Raw genomic sequence first — 17,621 nt, forward strand, 5'->3', positions numbered from 1 at the left:
ATAAAAACAATACTGACACAAAAACAAATGTTTCATTGTTCAGAGTTCTGATAATCACTTAGCAGTGGCCCTGAGTTTCTAAGACTGGAAGGTTGTGAAGAGCCTAAAAGGGTAACTGAAGAGACAAGTAACATGATGAGAAAAAAAAATGCGTATGTGCATCCCCAATCCCAGGGCTGTGGAGTTGGAGACAGTGGTTTCATAAATTGAGGAGTCAGATGATTTTTGTACCAACTCTGGTAACTGGTATTAGTGGTAAGTATTAGACTGAGGAGTTGAGGAGTTGAAGTCAGACATTCTGGGTACCTGAAATCGGAGGCTTCATAAACTGAAGAGTCTGAGTCGGATGATTTTTGTACTGGCTCCACAGCCCTGCCCAATCCTACTTAGAACTAGGCTGTGCTTCTCTCTTCTTTTGTTTTTCTTTGTATGGGTTAAGAATCCAGGGCTTTCACTGATAACTAATTAGAGTTCATAAAACTCATGTGTGGCTGAGAAAAATACATCTGAGTGAAGGGAACAGATAACATGTTTAAAAGTTCCAGATTTGTCTGTATGGGAGCTGTATTACATAAAAAACAAAGTTTCATGTAGCTGAGACAGTCAAACCATTAAAGCGTACCTAAACTGGGGGGAAAAAAAAGACTGGTATCAAGTATCATGTGCTTTAAACATGGATTTTAACCTTTAAAACATAAAAAAGTCTAAGTTTCCAGAAAAGTCCCATTTAGAATTACTGTAGGCAAGATTGGCGCATTCGGAGTGGTGACTACAGATATTTACAGATGTTTATTATCCATTTTTCCCGGCCAAAACCAACAACATATTATTCTCTAGGAAAAATCTCTAGAGTGTGTATAGGTATACCCCCAATGTCACTTAGGTGTTAGCCAGTGATGCACTGGGCTGGATTACTAAATACCAACCAACCAACCAACCAACACACACACATACACACTCCCTGTCTAATATGCTAATACTTCAGAAACCGGTCATACTCGGATTCCTTCACTCCTCTACTAATCCACGTATCCTGCCCACCTATTCATTGATGAAGGTGCTAATAACTTATTTGCACTTTCTAGACACAGAGGAAAAAACACTTCAGATTTCTGAAAATGCATTAATTATCAACTACGGAAAAGACAATTTGAAAATGGCTTGGGTTGTGAGAATTATCGAAGGCTTGACGGTTCTCAAATTCCATAATTGGAAAAAAAAAAAAAAAATCACTAAACATGCTTATGGGTGAAAAAAAAGCAATCCGATATTTTCCTGTCGTTCGTAAAGATCCAGTGTTTGAAAAATGCATTCTTGTAGACGGTTTGTTAATAGAACACCAATTAGTGACTCCTAATTTGAGCGTGTGTAGAAAATATCTGGCTGCAGCAATCCATGTTTTCATAAGGCATTATGAAGACAGAAGTAGTTTGCATAAGAACCGTATTTAATAGCACCAGGCAAGAGTTACATTTCATCAAACAGACGTATTAACAAATGTGTTGGCATTTGTGCATTGACTTTTAACGGTGAATGCTAAAAGCCCTATGGTACTTTTTGAGACATGACATTAATAAAAAGCTGTGTGCCCAGTACTATCTTATGGAGACGGCAACAGATGGGGTGTTCTGTGCAGGCAAAGCAATAGATAGGTGTGTTTCCACATTATCATTCAGACCGGCCTGGTGTGCTCCCGTCATTGACATGCACCTTCAGGCTGAGTCAAACAAAGCAGTGAGTTAGATGGTGCAAAATGGCTGTCAAGTAGAATATCCACATTGCTTATTGCCCACCCTTTCCCCCAGCTGGTTCCAATAATGGTTTGTATTGTGTGCATGTATTTGCAATGTAATGGATTTCCAAACATAAAGAATATTCAAACCATGACAGCACGGGAATTAAAGAATTATAGCTCATTATTGCTGTTGGCATGAATTATTGGCCACAGGAAGTGGGTACTAACTTGTGAAATGGGCTGCCACTTTCTACAGCCATTGTTCAAATAAAAAACTTTTTAATACTTGTGTCATCCTTGGGGAAACCCTCCTCTTACTCTACATTTTATTGGTTTTTAATTATATTTATACCTGTTGAGCACCCCTTTCCCCAATGTGTCATCAGAGTTGAACTAGGTAAGAATGAGCCCACTCTGATTTGTTCCATGGTTTCCTTCCAATAAAGAAGAACTGTAATATTTTATTTCTACTGGGCAACAGACAATGATATACACAACTATCAATGAGTTTCTTGCTGCAGAAGATTATGGGCAAGGAGATCTTGAATTTGCTGCTATAAAGATCACTTTCTCTTAAGCCCCATCTACACGATACGATTCTTTATGCGATTCGATTACGATTCTATTTACGATCCGATTAAATCCGACATGTCCGATCGAAATTAGATTTGATTCAATTCGATATGCCATTGTTTTGCAATGGCAAATCGAATTGAATCGAACCCCGATCGGACATGTCTGACTTAATCGGATCGTAAATAGAATCGTAATCGAATTGCACAAAGAATCGTATCGTGTAGATTTGGCTTTATTTATATACTATTTGGGTCTCACAGCGCTTCTAGCTCAAATGCATCCAGTTAATACGCTCTATATTCAATGCTGAAGTTGTTGAATATATAGCACATTAACTGGATGCACATGAGCTGGAAGCGTTGTTAAGTAAAGAACTACAGTTAGAATGTCCCGTGTTCCAATAGAGAAGCAACATCATCATCAGTTTTAAGAAAAAAAGTGAAAGGGTTAATAGGTTTACTTTCATTTTCTCATGGGAGCCTTATCAGTCACTGAGCTTTGCTATACTGAGCTACAGCACTGAACTCTCCAGGTTGCCAAGATATCTCAGAGCAAGAAATAAGACTTGAGTTCCAGCAAAGAGTTTCTGTATGCAAGCTACCAAGATAGAACACATGCAAGTTAAATATATCCGTGCTCTTGTTATAGACTGAGCTGGATATTACATTATGCAGGATGGCAACTTCTAACACTAACTCTGAATATGACTAGGAGAGACAGGTGTTTTTTCACACAGATGACAATACTTTGCACGAAAAGCAGGTAGGATAATTATACAGTCAATAAGGGTTTGAGGCATTCGTTTTTAACTGTATGTTATACTAGACTGTAGTTTAATTATAACAGCACAACCAATGCATCTGTAAGGGGTCTTTAAGACTACAGATACAGCATATATATTTTTCCGGCTCCCAATAAGGTATTTTACCTTAGAACTCTTCAGGGGTCCTACAAGACCCTACAATAGTCTATTATTTTGCAAAATTGAACAGCTACTGGTAATTCTAAATAAATCATTTTGACAAAAAAAAATAGCTAATGCCTCCCTAATTATTAACTTCATCTTATATTTTAGTTACTTGATAAAGAGAAAAGTATCAGCAGGTGATCAGGAACACTATAACCCAAGCAGAATCCCATTGCACAAGAAATGTTGGGATGTGATGAATTGCACTCAGAATCTTCCAAGCATTGGCCTTCTAAAGAATACACTTAGAATTTTATGGGCACACTTAAAGAAGGTGCTCATGCCAGTGAGACACACAGTTGCAGCCCAGTTCCAAAAAGGGTTTTATGGACTTAAAAGCCTAGTAAAATTAGCCCTTAGCCTGCAATGCTAAAATTATCTTGGAAACTCAATCCAAGGTGAAGGGATATCAGAGACATGAGTTATGGCTGGTCTGCTGACTCTACATAGGAGTCCTGTATCAGTCAGACAATAGACTCCATATATAAACTTATTCCAGCCACACAAGGGCTCGTTTATAAGAGCTCGCTGATAAGAACTAGAGCCAGGAAGACTGGAAATGTTTATAGTAACTGTAATACTTAATGTAATTGTAATACTGGACAGAAGAGACAGAGAAGGAAAGCAAACATACAAAGACATCTAAGGGCTGCAACGGTCAACTGTATCATTTCCTCTCCCTCTTCTACTTATAAAAGATAATGCTATGTCACAGATTTCTGTTGTATTGACTCCTCCTTTCTTTCATCTGCATAAATACATTTTTGTTTCTGACCTACTGACACTTTTAGGAAGTTATTACTATAAAGGGAAGGCTGGTTTAGGAAACCATGGTTATTATCACTAGGGTTAGTATTAAAATTTGGGTCAACGTTCATTTCTGCCGTGTATCACTTTTGCAATGGGGGAAAGATGATATCTGATTGGATGCTACAAGTAGCTGCTGCTCTTTTAATACTTCCAGAAAGCCAGTTCACAAAGGATACAAATCTTAAAGTTCTTTTCTAGCTAAACAAATTCTTCATTACACTAAGCTAATTGCCTGAAAAAGTAAGAACTGATATTTAAATAATACAACTGTTAATGGATTCATCCTTTAGCAAGTAACAACCATCCATTTCAGTTTGCATCTCAGCACACTGGCAAAGTAAAATAAATGCATTTACAAACATTTCAGTGGAACTTTTTCTCTCCAAATAAACAAATCTTTACTATTCCACACCACGCTTTTCACTTGTACCGCAACATGTGCTACCAGTTAGGAAAAAAACACATATAAAGCACCAACATACAAAATCAACACAATAAATTCAATCTAGCCGTTAATCTTTCAGCTGGCTATAAAGTCAGTTGGAGCTCAGGAGATGTGCTATATACCATGTTAAGGCTGTAAATTGCAAAATGTGCTGTAAGGTCAGTTTTCAAGAACAGTAGTTCCCTTGTCTGGAGTAAAGAACGGCTATACAGTATTTACAACATATATGAAATATAGAAGGGTATAACTACATCGTTTTAAGACAATTTGTTTATTACGTGGTTTATACGTATATTTGGATGTAAGAAATTCAATTTGAGAATTTCATTTTGACTTTATGTAAGAAGGCAGGAATGGATGGAAATTGGCGAGAACCAGACCTGTGGAGTCGGTACAAAAATCATCCGACTCCCCAATTTATGAAACCACCGACTCCGACTCCAGGTATCCAAAATATCTCCGACTTCCCAGCCCTGGAGAGAACAGTCTACACTTTTGTACTGAGCTTGGAATTGGGCTATAAGGCGATGCATCTGGCGTGAATGATTAATCTCTGCACCTAATTATATACAGAGCAAAGAAGCCCATTTACGCATTCCTATGCCCATTGGTTCCCACCTGAACACTATCATTGCTACCACTGCTGGTCATGGAACATTACACTGAGCTCTGCATTATTGGGAAATGACTTGCTTTGCTATATACAGAAGATGACATGGTTCCATTTGTTATGTAATGAGAACATGAGGTGATGGTACGGTTTATATAATGAGGTACATGAGAGGACTCCAATTGTTTAGATCATGGGGACAGGAAGTGCCTACAATTGTTATATAATAGGATAGATAGCTGTGTGTGTTAAAGAGAGTCTGAAGCGAGAATAAATCTCGCTTCAGACCTCATAGATAGCAGGGGCATGCGTGCCCCTGCTAAAACGCCGCTATAGCGCGGCTTAACGGGGGTCCCTGTCCCCCCAAACCCCCTCCGTGCAGCGGGGGAGCGCTTCCGCATTGGGGCAGGGCTAACCGCCGCAGCCCTGCCCCATGCGCGTCTGTCAGACGCGTATCTCCGCCTCTCCCCCGCCCCTCTCAGTCTTCCTTCACTGAGAGGGGCGGGGGAGAGGCGGCGATGCGCGTCTGAGACGCGCTGGGAGGCAGGGCTGCAGCCGTTAGCCCTGCCTCCAGGAAGAGACAGCCAGCGACCATTTTACGACCAAGTATTGCGGGGGGTGGGTTGGGGGTGAAGGGACCCCCGTTAAGCCGCGGGATAGCGGCGTTTTAGCAGGGGCACACGTGCCCCTGCTATATATGAGAGCTGAAGCGAGATTTAGTCTCGCTTCAGTGTCTCTTTAAAGGAAACCTAAAGCCAGAGGGATATGGAGGATGCCATATTCCTTTCATACGATACCAGTTGCCTGGCAGTCGTGCTGATCTCTTTGGCTGCAGTAGTATCTGAATCACACAACTGAAACATATGGCTAACCTAGTCAGACTTCAGTCAGAGACAACTGCTGTATGCTTGTTCCGGGTCTTTGCCTTAAAGTATTATAGGCAGATGATTAGCAGGCAACTGGTATTGTTTAAAAATAAATATGTCAGCCTCCATATGCCTCTCACATCAGGTTCCCTTTAAATGGAGCACAGGTAATGGGAGAACAGCATACATCTATTGTGAATGGGAGTGTTTAGTATCGCGCGATTACCGACGATTTTGCAAACGTGGCGTTCCGATCCCGGCGTTCCGATCATGTCCCCTTGTGGGGACGAGAAAACGCAGATTGCAAAGGGAAGCCGACGATCACCGTACCGCCGCCCCCGAATGAGACGTCACAGGACAACACGGCTTCTGGTCGCCCCGACATCGGCCAAGCGGCCATGTGAACCAGCCAAGCTCTGAGATAAGCAGTGACTTTTCATTAAAACTTCTGGAACTAAGATACAAACAAACATAAAAAACAAAGCCTTTAAATTCCTTTAACAGGACATATATTGCTTGGCCAAATGAGCACTAAGCAAATGCTATACAAAGCTGTATGACTGGGTAATATTAAGATGATTGACTCAATGTGCACTTTGTGTTATAGGTTCCATCTACTCACTCAACATGGAATATGTGAATATCAGCTAACAATATATAAATAAACATATAAAAAAAAACCTCCATAAAATGTAGGCACTACCCTTCTTACAAACAGGTTTCACTCTGGTAAATGTTTTGGAAGTTGAGTCCTGTATTGAAAATGGCGAAACGTGGATAAAAGATTTACCTTCGGGTGAATCTGAATTTGAACATACCTGTATAATATAAACTATGTTTCACTTTTGTTGTTTTCAATGTGCTTTTAAAGTGTTTTAAACTACGTATAACAGTTTATACAATACTATAACATTTATCAAGAATATGTACTAAAATCAGTATTGTATATTGTGCATGTGAAGATAACTGTGTTTGTATCTCTGATGCGTTGTAACTCGAATCACTTGTAAGTAGGGGTCTGGCTGTAGTGTAAAACAGCATATAAAAGTACACAAAATACAGCCTATGATGAAAAAGGTCATGGAAACATTCAGCAGTTAGTTCTCTCCCGAAGCTCAAAGTTAAATGAAGAAGAGGAACAGTTATCCCCCAAAATACAAATCTTGTGCAGAGCTTGGATAAAGCCATTCCCCATCACTGCAAGGCTGAACACAAAAGCCTCCACAAACAGTGTGTGCGTGCACAAAGAAAATCAGGGACACCGCTACCAGGTTCACTAGAAATATTGCAATCTTAAATCCTCTCAAAGGAAACAGAATAACTGTAATACAAATCCACTCACAACACAACATCTGTCAGATGCTATTGGAAAATTGCACTCTTAGAAAAGTGCCCTGTGGTTAATGGTATAGACTGAAGCTGTTACAGATACACTGAGCAGTTTTTGATGGTTGAAATGTCCTTTTTGGTTACTTGAAGGATGGAAAGAAAACAACAGCAGGCAAGTTAGTATGTAATCTGTCTACACTTTTCGTAAATGATCTTCGTAATACGCCTGGCGAGGGATTTACTGGTGCATTAGGAGATCTGCATATGACATTTCAGTCATTACTGCATTCTGGTCAACATTTTAAGCTGCTGAAGTGGCTCATCCAAGACAATAATTCAAAGTATTGTCCCTGGGCAATGAGGCATGTAACAATCCCATCCTAGCATATGTACTACATTATAATAAACCTTTTTTTTTCTGGACATTTCAGTGCTCATCTTTGAAAGAATTCATTTAAGATCAAGGATAACAGAAAAATAAATGAGCTAGACTGGAAAAATAGCATTCTGCTACGCAAGGAACTCTTGTGAGGCTGATTAATAGCCATATTTAGGAACATTTCTGAGGATGAATTTCCTAAACCTGAGACAGTCCCAAGCTGCAAGCACTTCCTGGTATGGAAATTCTGGCTGTGGAGTTTATTCTGGGACAGGATGTCTATACGCACTGGGAAGGTGGCAGAACATCGTGAGTAGGATGTATAGAGAGCCCAATATGAGGTGTTTTCTCATAGATGGGATACTTAAAGGACCACAATAACCAAACATTGTAAAATTCACCTGCATGCACGTGTATAAGATGGGCATTTGTTCCAGAATAAAGTGCACTATAAATAAATGTTGTCCTATCTTGCTATCGCTTACTAGAAGGTAGTAAATATCTGACAGTTTCAGGACTGGTTCATTCCCCACGGGGTATTATCAGGGTTTCCTTCAATTTCAAAATCACTTACTGGACAGCAGTTGCTCAGTTCAACTGCCAAAATAGCGTGCAAGCAAGTAAGGAGGCTGGTCAACATCGTTATATAGATTCTTTCCATAGAGAGCTGTTCTAAAGAATAAAGGAAAATACTGAGAATCCCCCGTGAGGAGATCGACAGCTTACTGTAAATGACAGCAACATAGGAGAAAAGTAATTTATGTTGCATTTTACTCCGGAAGACATGTATTTCTTATAAATATATATTCTATATTTTAATATTTTTCACGATTGTCGTTCTTTAACATCCAGGATGCAGCAGTTTTCTACAGGAGGCTGCAGTAAATAGGCCCATCTTCAATTTTGCACCTTGAAAAGATTTACAGCGCATATAAGTAGAACGACATGGTTGAAAAGGTGAGACTAGGTGTGGGTGTGGACTTCACTTAATATGTCACTGTGGCCAAATTCTAAAATTGGGGTTCCTAGTTCTCTTCTTCATTACCTTACAAGCATCTTCTTTCCTCACACCACAATGACGTGTCCACTGCATCTTCAGAACTACCTGTGTTGCTGCTCCAATCACTGGAACTACTGTAAACGCAAAATAAAGGCAGCAAACCAGTCAATCAAGGCTGCCCCCCTGACCACTGTATAGCGCTGATGAGTGGAAGGAGCAGGATGTGGTGGTCATCAAGATGCAGTGGAAAAACTGTCCTGCAGTGGTGAGGGAGGGAAGAAGACGATGACCAAGAACTAACCTACCTCTGCCTAGCTAGGTGGTGTGTTATTGTTGCTTGATTTAAATGTTTCCAGTATCTGGAGTTCTGCTTTAAGCTAGTGACATTAATGTTCAGCCAGTGTTGGGACAAGCACGGTTGTTATTTTATTATTACATTTATATTAATATATTTAAAGCAGATATAAAATACAGGTAGGTATCAAAAATGTTGCTAACCGGTCACAACATGTCATCCCAAAAACATACATAATTTTTTCTCTGAAATTAGCTTTAGACTGTAGTATGAACCTTGGATTTAATGAGGGCCATGACACAAATTGTTCAAAATTAGTGCACGAAGAACTGAAGCACATCTGGTGCAAAGCAGGTGCAGAAATATTGCAGATAAGCTACACACGTTAGATTAAGCTCTGGCCATATATGTGCAGAAGGTATTGTCTCTGTATCATTGGGGCTGCCATCTTGTTTTGAACAAAATTCTGAAGATGAAACTACCTATATAGGTTATAGGTATACAAGACTTTTCCCGTTCTTCACACCTCCTCTTTAATGCTCTTCCACAGCACATCCCTCACTCTCCAACCTTTGACATCTTGAAATGCTCCCTCAAAACTCACTTTTCCTAACAAGCATACGCTCTGACTTAGGCCATTCCCCCTTCGACCCCGGCCAAGTTGTACTCCTTACTAGATAACTTAAAAACACACTGCCTGTATGAATACTGCATACTCCCCCACCTCTTGTCCCCCATTCCTTTAGATTGTAAGCTCGCAAGGGCAGGGCTCTCTCACCCTTTTGTGTCTTAGAATGTGTTAATCATTTCATAACCTGCACTCTGCTATACATTTTAGCCATCATGGAATATGTTGGTGCTTTATAAATTATTATTAATAATAATAATAATAATAATAATAATAATAATAATAATGTTACATGTGTCATAGTAATTATCAATTCTGTTCTTTGTACCAGTATCCATAATTGATGTCTGTATTATTTTGTACCCCATGTTTGCTTCTTACTTTGTACAGTGCAGCGGAGTAAGTTGGCACATTATAAATCATTCATAATAATAATAATAATAATAATATAGGTTATGGTTCTAAAAAATAAATGACAAGTTGTCTCATACACTAAAGCATTATTTCATTCCCCTGGGCCAATAGAAGGACACAGGTCAGTCAGTCAGTAAGCATTATCAATATTTATGGGGGTGGGGGGCCATCAGGTGTGCAAAAAAAATGTACGTGGAATAATTCTTGTAACGGGAACTCACCCATAGCTTTTGTTTATAAGTGTGCTCCTGACTTCAGGTATACATTCAGTAAAAATGCAAAACCCTATCTGCTATAGTGCATACTGCAAGGGGCTATGCTGACTGAGGGAGCTCTATGACATTTATCGCCCAATACAGCAGCATTAGTGTGAGGAGAGATTACTTCAAAATGTTGATAATTATGATCTCAGTGTACAAGTAGTTCCCTGTGGTCATGCCAAGGTCTGCCGTTTATAAATGGAATCACTGTGTCCTGGACAGAAGAACAACTATCAAGGAATGATTCAGCCAAAACTAAAAAGGAACATAGTAAAATATTATGTTAGGAAATACAAGCCATGCAGTGAGTTTTCACAATATTTGCCTTAACCATCCAATTATTTGCAAAGAAATTAAATACACAAGAGAGGAATTTCCCTGTCCCTGATTGGATGGATGGAATGACCATAGTTACGAATCACTGCTCATCTTGAGTAAACTGTCACCTGCTAGTAAGTAAGAGGAGCATACGGATGGGCTCCAAAGCACAATGACAGCCCAGCAATCAGCGGAAATGTCATTTTTGTGATACTATATTGTTTGAGTGACATCCTAGACAAACAAACCCCTGGGAACAGTTATTTAGTGTGGGTACAAACATTGCTGAGTGTGTGTGTGTGTGTGTGTGTGTGTGTGTGTGTGTGTGTGTGTGTGTGTGTGTGTGTGTGTGTGTGTGTGTGTGTGTGTGTGTGTGTGTGTCTCTCTCAGTCTGGTGCATGTATGTATATATGTATGTAGGTAAGTGAGTCTCTGCAAGAGGGCCGGGGAAGGGCTGCTAGCAGGGTTCAGCTGGTGGGCCCAGTAAATTATAGTTACACCCCCTGGTAGACATGTAGGTGTCTGGTGTAATGTATGTATGTATGTATGTATGTATGTATCAGCATGTATGTTAGAATTTAGAGGCATAAATACATTTGATTAGTTTGTATGTATGGACCTGGTGTGTATGCATCAGCATGTACGTTAGAATTTAGAGGCAGGAGTACATTTGATTGGTTTGATGTAAAGCACTACAATATTTCTCCTGATGGCATCTTACTTTACTCAACATTGAGCATGTCAACCACTTCCGCAGGAATATACAATTACTCAAAGGCAAAACAATTTGAAGCTGCCACAAATCTCCTATAACATTAATCACTCTATTTGTCCTTTCAAATGCCCAAGTACAGGCGAATAGGGCTAACGAAAAATACTTCCACTGAAACTGGACTCCCTGTATTTCTGCCTCATTATAAATGCTCCTGCCTTGTTTGTGGAGGTTTCTCCAGGTTTTCTTCCAAGATCAGAAAACACACTGATAGGTTAACTGGTTTCCAGCAAGACTGGCCGTGACAGGAACATTAGACTGTGCGTTCTTTAGAGGGGTCAAGGACTTGTGTTAGTGACTCAATGTTCACTATAAAGCACTGTGGAATAAAAGGCAGTGCTACATAAAAAAAATACAAAGGCAAAAGAAAAAAATTTACATATTTCTAGCTAGTATAACTAGCATGTCGGTAGAACTTTAGGAGGAGGAATTATGGGGGGGGGGGGGGGGGGGAGGGATTGATAATGGAAAAGAAGGAACCTGTGCCACGCTTAATGACCTCCTCCGTTGTGACAGTACAAGGCTTCTCTTGTAATGATTCTACCTTGAGCAGGTGATTTCAGTGACAGACTACAGCCGAAACCAACAAGTAGCTTAGTAAAACTGCCTGTTTATCCATTAACTGGAATAGCTGACAAGAGAATGTGAAGCTTCTCTAATAAAACCTGACCCCCTCAATAAAAGCATCACAGTCAGCTGCACTACTACACCATAAAACCATGCAAAAGCCTCCGTTTATCTCATAAACACAATGAATTTACCATGACAGGAAGATGAAGTCAGTTAGTCAGAATAGATATGAGCAGAAAGCGGAGGGGGCTTCATGTTTGTGCAGAAGATCTGGATAATAATTAGGCTTGTTAAGCAGAAGGTGGAATTCCCCTGTAAGCATAATGGGGCAGATCTATAATTATAAATAAAGCTAGAGTAAAAGTGGGGCAGTTGCCAAGAGCAAACCAGTCAGGTGACCGCTATTCAATGAAGATAGGATCCTGATTGGTTGCTATGGAAAACTGTTCCACTTTTCTTGGCATTAGTCTTAATAAATCAGCCCAAATGTTTGTTCTCAACAGGTACGTGGATTGAGAAGCACAGCAAAGAAGACAAGGTCAACAAACACGTATTTCAAGGATATGATTTGTGTGATGGAATATACACCTTACACACAACCGCATCCTCACAAACACAAAGATGAGTAACAGAAATACAAGGCTTGTCTTTATTAAATGAAAACATGAAAATGTCAAATTTCACACAAAACGGTACCCCTATCCTTCACAAACATGGGTCTGTTAAGGGGATAAAAGGGAGGCAGTTTAATTGAAGGTCTTGCAAAAAAACAGAGCCTAGGTGTCAATTTGCTAAAATGGGAAATAAAAGTGAAGCCATCATCCATTGCAGTCAGTTATCTTCTAATCTAAACAAAGGGAGGAATTTTGTTTCTCGCTATGGGAAACCGCTCCGATGTTCCTCTATCTGTCCCAGTGTCCTCATTCTATGTGTACGGAGGTGACAGAGAATCCTATGCATTCAATTGCAAAAGAAGAAAACAGAATGCCATGCAATGGAGGGTGTATAAACAGAAGCTTATGGCATCCACTAACACACATCTTACAAAAAGGTTTCTAAAACGCCCCTAAACTGGCCATAGAGCAGAGGTGCCCTGATGATCCAGGTTTCTATGGTAGAAGGTTAAAACCCCATTTGCAATGACTCTCACGGTGACGGAAAAATGGCTGTAGTATCCCCACTGCTGCATCTCAGGCTGTCTTTTTTTTTGTCACTTTTTCATGCTAGAACAGGCAGCGGAGATGTAAGCGACAAATCTGAGCAGCACATCACACAGGGAAGTCACACTCCTCTAGAACACATCTGATATTCTCCAGCAGAACTGATCACAGCAATGCAACAGCTAACAACAGAGCTTACACATGATGTATGCATCCATAGGCTGGCTCTACTACACAAGCCAGGCTCCCCATTCCTCCCCTGATCACTGACTGATTACCTCACATCACTACTTATACACTCAGCTGACAAATGCCTAATTTACCCCAGTCACTCTTGTGACATCCAACTATCCAACTAACTAGGTGCCAAAAGTGGCATAGAAAAAAACAACGCTATTGATAAACTTTCTTACACAGTGCAGGTGTCACAAGCCTACTCATACTTTTTGCAACCTGGGCGACTGCTACATTGTGACAGCGACTGAAAAGTAAAGTGTGGTGAAGTAAGTCTATGCCCAATCCCAGAATGCATCTGTAGAGAAGTTCTCGTTTTTGTTTAAACTCTTTGAAGTGAACACTGGATCACTGCGCACACTTTCTCATTTTGTAAATTGAGATAACTATCTTAAGGTGGGATGTGCAAAAATTCCATTACAACGCAGGACGCACTGGATGTAATTCAACTGTAAACAGACAATCACATCATATAAATTGAATGGTCACCTTCATGTCATAACCTGAGCACAGTTTCGACTATCCCACCCTTCAACTATACAATTTATTTTTCAACAAAGTCATCAATTGTATTGGAACTCTTCCACGGCACATGATCTATTAATGTATTTACATTGTACTTCTAGTCAAAATTGAGAAACCAATCTGGAAGGTCAAATTATTTTGATAATTTTAGAATAAATTGAAGATAAATTCTTCTGGTTTCTGATATCTTAACAATCTTTTAAGATGCCCATCAATCTTGAATGTACAATCTTACCAAGTGTATGTAGTAGAAGGGTAAACGGAGTGAGTATACTATCAATGGGTACAAGAGGATGTACCTCATATATTACATAAAAGTTCTAAGATTGTACCATTAAGGTGCTCATAAATGGTAAAAAAAAATTCATCAGATGCAATCTTTTGACGCACTTTTTGCAATCTTAAGTAATCAGAAGTTAATTATTGGTTGTTCCCATAAACAGGTCAATTAGGGCATTTTCTCTCTTCAGATACGATTGTAAAATCCAACTTTCAGATCAATTACATTTTCTGTTCCAATCGACCATAGAATCATTTTACATCTATTCTCGCCACACACTGCACAGTTTTCTGTACAAATCGATCATAAAAAATGTGTTGAAAGATTGCATCTGATGTAAAAATTGTACTGTTAATGTGCACCTTTAGTCTGCACATTCACATCAATCTCAGTCCCCTCACAATCATTTCTGATCGTCCAAAAAGATTGTCCAACAATCTGATCTTGTGTGACCATCCTAAATGTAAAACTTTTACTATAGGGCAGCAAATATTCTCCTTGGTACTGAATCTAACCATCAGACTGTAGGAGGGGGGAAAAGTTACTAAGTGAAGTAATTATGCCTAGCCACACAGCAATAAATAGGCACTCTGGCAAAAAGTTTGAAGTCACTTGGGTCACCAGCCTAGCAATGCAATGCACCATATAGAATGTATACTAAGCTTTGTGTTCATTTTCCAGCTCAGAGGGGGAACCTTCAATTCAATTGCTGTCTGCCAGGATAGGCTGCTCAGTTTCCCTGATAAGCCCCGTGTTCAGGCCATGCATTGAGCTGCTAATAAGGTGTTCTCCCTTCTTGCTGGGGTTACATTGTAGAAACTAGCGTAGCAGAGCTGCAGGGATCCCTACATGTCTGTCTGGCACTGGGGATGCCCGGGCTGCTGGCAGCAGTCATAGCATATTAGCACCTACCATAGCCTGGCTGTGCAGTGCTGCTGCGGCTCCTCTGCGCTGCTGTCCTAGCCGGGGAGCATCCTTGTCGCTGCTGATGCTGCTGCCCCGGTCCCTCTTCTCCCGGCTGCTGCTGCCTCCACCTCCCCGCTGATCATCTCCAGAATCCAGGCTGCTGAAATTCCATACAATCAGGGTCTGGATGAGCAGCACCGTGAGAGCCGCTACAATGGCAGAGCGAGAGCGCCTGGCCAGCCTGCGAGGGCATGAAGCCGCCACCATCTTCAGCACCCGCCTGGAGACAGAGCCCAGCCGATCCCCAGCCTCTCACTCTCTCTGCCCTCTCTCTCTTCTCTTTCTCCTCATACTGGCGAGACGTCACCAGAATAGGAGGGGGGCGACTAACCTGAAACAGGCATCCCCGGCTTCCCTGCAGACGTTTCATACCTTCAAATAACAGAAGAGCTTTATAGTAATGTATAGTGATGTGTAGTATACTATTTCTAGAATACTAAATACATTATGGTTTGGTACAGTATATAGTACAATTATCGTTGGTATGAAAGGATAAGGAAGTAAGAGTGATATGGAGGCTGCCATATTTATTTCCTTTTAGGCAATACCAGTTGCCTGGCAGTCCTTTTACTTTAGATCCTGAATAAGCATATGCAGATCAGGTGTTTCTGAGCTTATTTTCAGATTTGACAAGGTTAGCTGCATGCTTGTTTCAGGTGTGTGATTTAGACACTCCTCCAGCCAAACAGATCAGCAGGGCTGCCAGGCAACTGGTATTGTTTAAAAAGAAATAAATATGGCAGCCTCCATATTGTTCTAACTTCAGTTGTCCTTTAGGCCCCTTTCACACTGCATATTGGCGGTGTAATGTATTTATTCTTGAAAACACAAGCGCAATCGATGCACAAAGCGGTTTTGTTTTTTTTCCTATACTTTCCATTGAGGCGGATTCGCCTCAAAAATCGTCCATGCAGCGCTTTGTTGAGCAGTTAGTAAAACGAACCGCTCAGATGTGAACTCTCTCATAGAGAATCATTGCACATGCGCTTTCAGGGCGATTTTTAAAAATCGCCAGCGCTTAAAAAGTCCAAAAGCCCCTCCAGAGTGAACGAGCCCTTAGGGCCCGTTCACACTGCACGCGTTTCCAGCCGCGTTTTGGAAACGCGTGCAGGTGGCCAAAACGCACGACATCAGACATTGCATAGAGTGCAATGTCTGATGTTCACACAGCATGCGTTCCGGACCTATGCGGTCCGGGAACGCATGCTGCACGCAGATTTTACAAAAACGCGCGGCTGTCCCATTCACTTTTCAGTGATGGGATCAGCCACGCAACGCATACGAACGCGGACATGCGTGCGTTCGTACGCGTTGCGGTCCGCATGCATTGCGGTCCGCATTTTGTAGTCTGAACGGGCCCTAAAGGGGATCTGCCCATACAAGTATGCAAGAAAATACAATCATTTTGAGAGGTGTGTGTGCACAAAGAGGATGAAAAGGAAGTGGGCACTAAAATCTGGTTACGCTCAGGGCGCTGTGAAACCTAAGGCCGGTCCTGTGAGGTTGCTACTCTGTAGATTGAGGATCAGAACAGAGAAGAGGTACGCATGCATTGTGATGCATACAGTGAAGCCTACAGTACATGAAAAGTAGGTGTCACAGCGAGTATTAACGCGCATGTTATGCAGTACCACACAGGCGCCTTGCAGTATGCTTACACTCAGATTCCTTTGCACTGCACAGCTAACACGTCAATGTGAACCTACCATTACACGTCAATGTGAACCTATCAAACTGTTCCCTATCCCCTTCTTGCACCTCTGACACTGTGATTGTCTTTGGCAAGTTTTGGTGCTCCGTATTAATTTTTATATATAGAGTGCTTGGGGGGCCCAATGTAAAACTGTCACAAGGGCCCATAGCTCCTTAGCTATGCCACTAAACAGCATATCAACAGCAAACCAGTTAATCAACAGGGACCCTTAAAGGGATACTGTAGGGGGGTCGGGGGAAAATGAGTTGAAGTTACCCGGGGCTTCTAATGATCCCCCACAGACATCCTGTGCCCGCGCAGCCACTCCCCAATGCTCCGGCCCCGCCTCCGGTTCACTTCTGGAATTTCAGACTTTAAAGTCTGAAAACCACTGCGCCTGCGTTGCCGTGTCCTCGCTACCCACTGATGTCACCAGGAGTGTACTGCGAAGGCACAGACCATACTGGGCCTGCGCAGTATGCTCCTGGTGACATCAGCGGGATCGAGAACACGGCAACGCAGGCGCAGTGGTTTTCAGACTTTAAAGTCTGAAATTCCAGAAGTGAACTGGAGGCGGGGCCTGAGCATCGATGAGTGGCTGCGTGGGCACAGGATGTCTGTGGGGGACCATTAGAAGCCCCAAGTAAGTTCAACTCATTTTCCCCCGACACCCCCTACAGTATCCCTTTAAGCTAATTGTTCCCCTCTCTACCCCTCCCAGCAGAAGTCTCCCCATCGTGCACTGCTCTGCCATTCATCCTCATAGGGAGAGAATGTGTCTCTCGGTTT

At 41.3% G+C, this 17,621-nt stretch overlaps 1 protein-coding gene across 1 annotated transcript in view; it reads right to left on the minus strand.

Annotated features, from left to right (window-relative positions):
* The window catches only part of XYLT1 (xylosyltransferase 1), a 481,277-nt gene extending 465,882 nt beyond the window's left edge, over nucleotides 1-15,395 (minus strand). The window contains exon 1 of the mRNA XM_068244759.1: nucleotides 15,086-15,395. Within this exon, the coding sequence (XP_068100860.1) occupies nucleotides 15,086-15,346 (261 nt within the window). The 5' untranslated portion in view covers nucleotides 15,347-15,395. The remainder of the gene's footprint in view (nucleotides 1-15,085) is intronic.
* Between the last annotated feature and the right edge of the window lie 2,226 nt (nucleotides 15,396-17,621).

This window comes from Hyperolius riggenbachi, chromosome 7 (genome assembly GCF_040937935.1).
Source record: "Hyperolius riggenbachi isolate aHypRig1 chromosome 7, aHypRig1.pri, whole genome shotgun sequence".
In the NCBI taxonomy this organism is placed as follows: Eukaryota; Metazoa; Chordata; class Amphibia; order Anura; family Hyperoliidae; genus Hyperolius; species Hyperolius riggenbachi.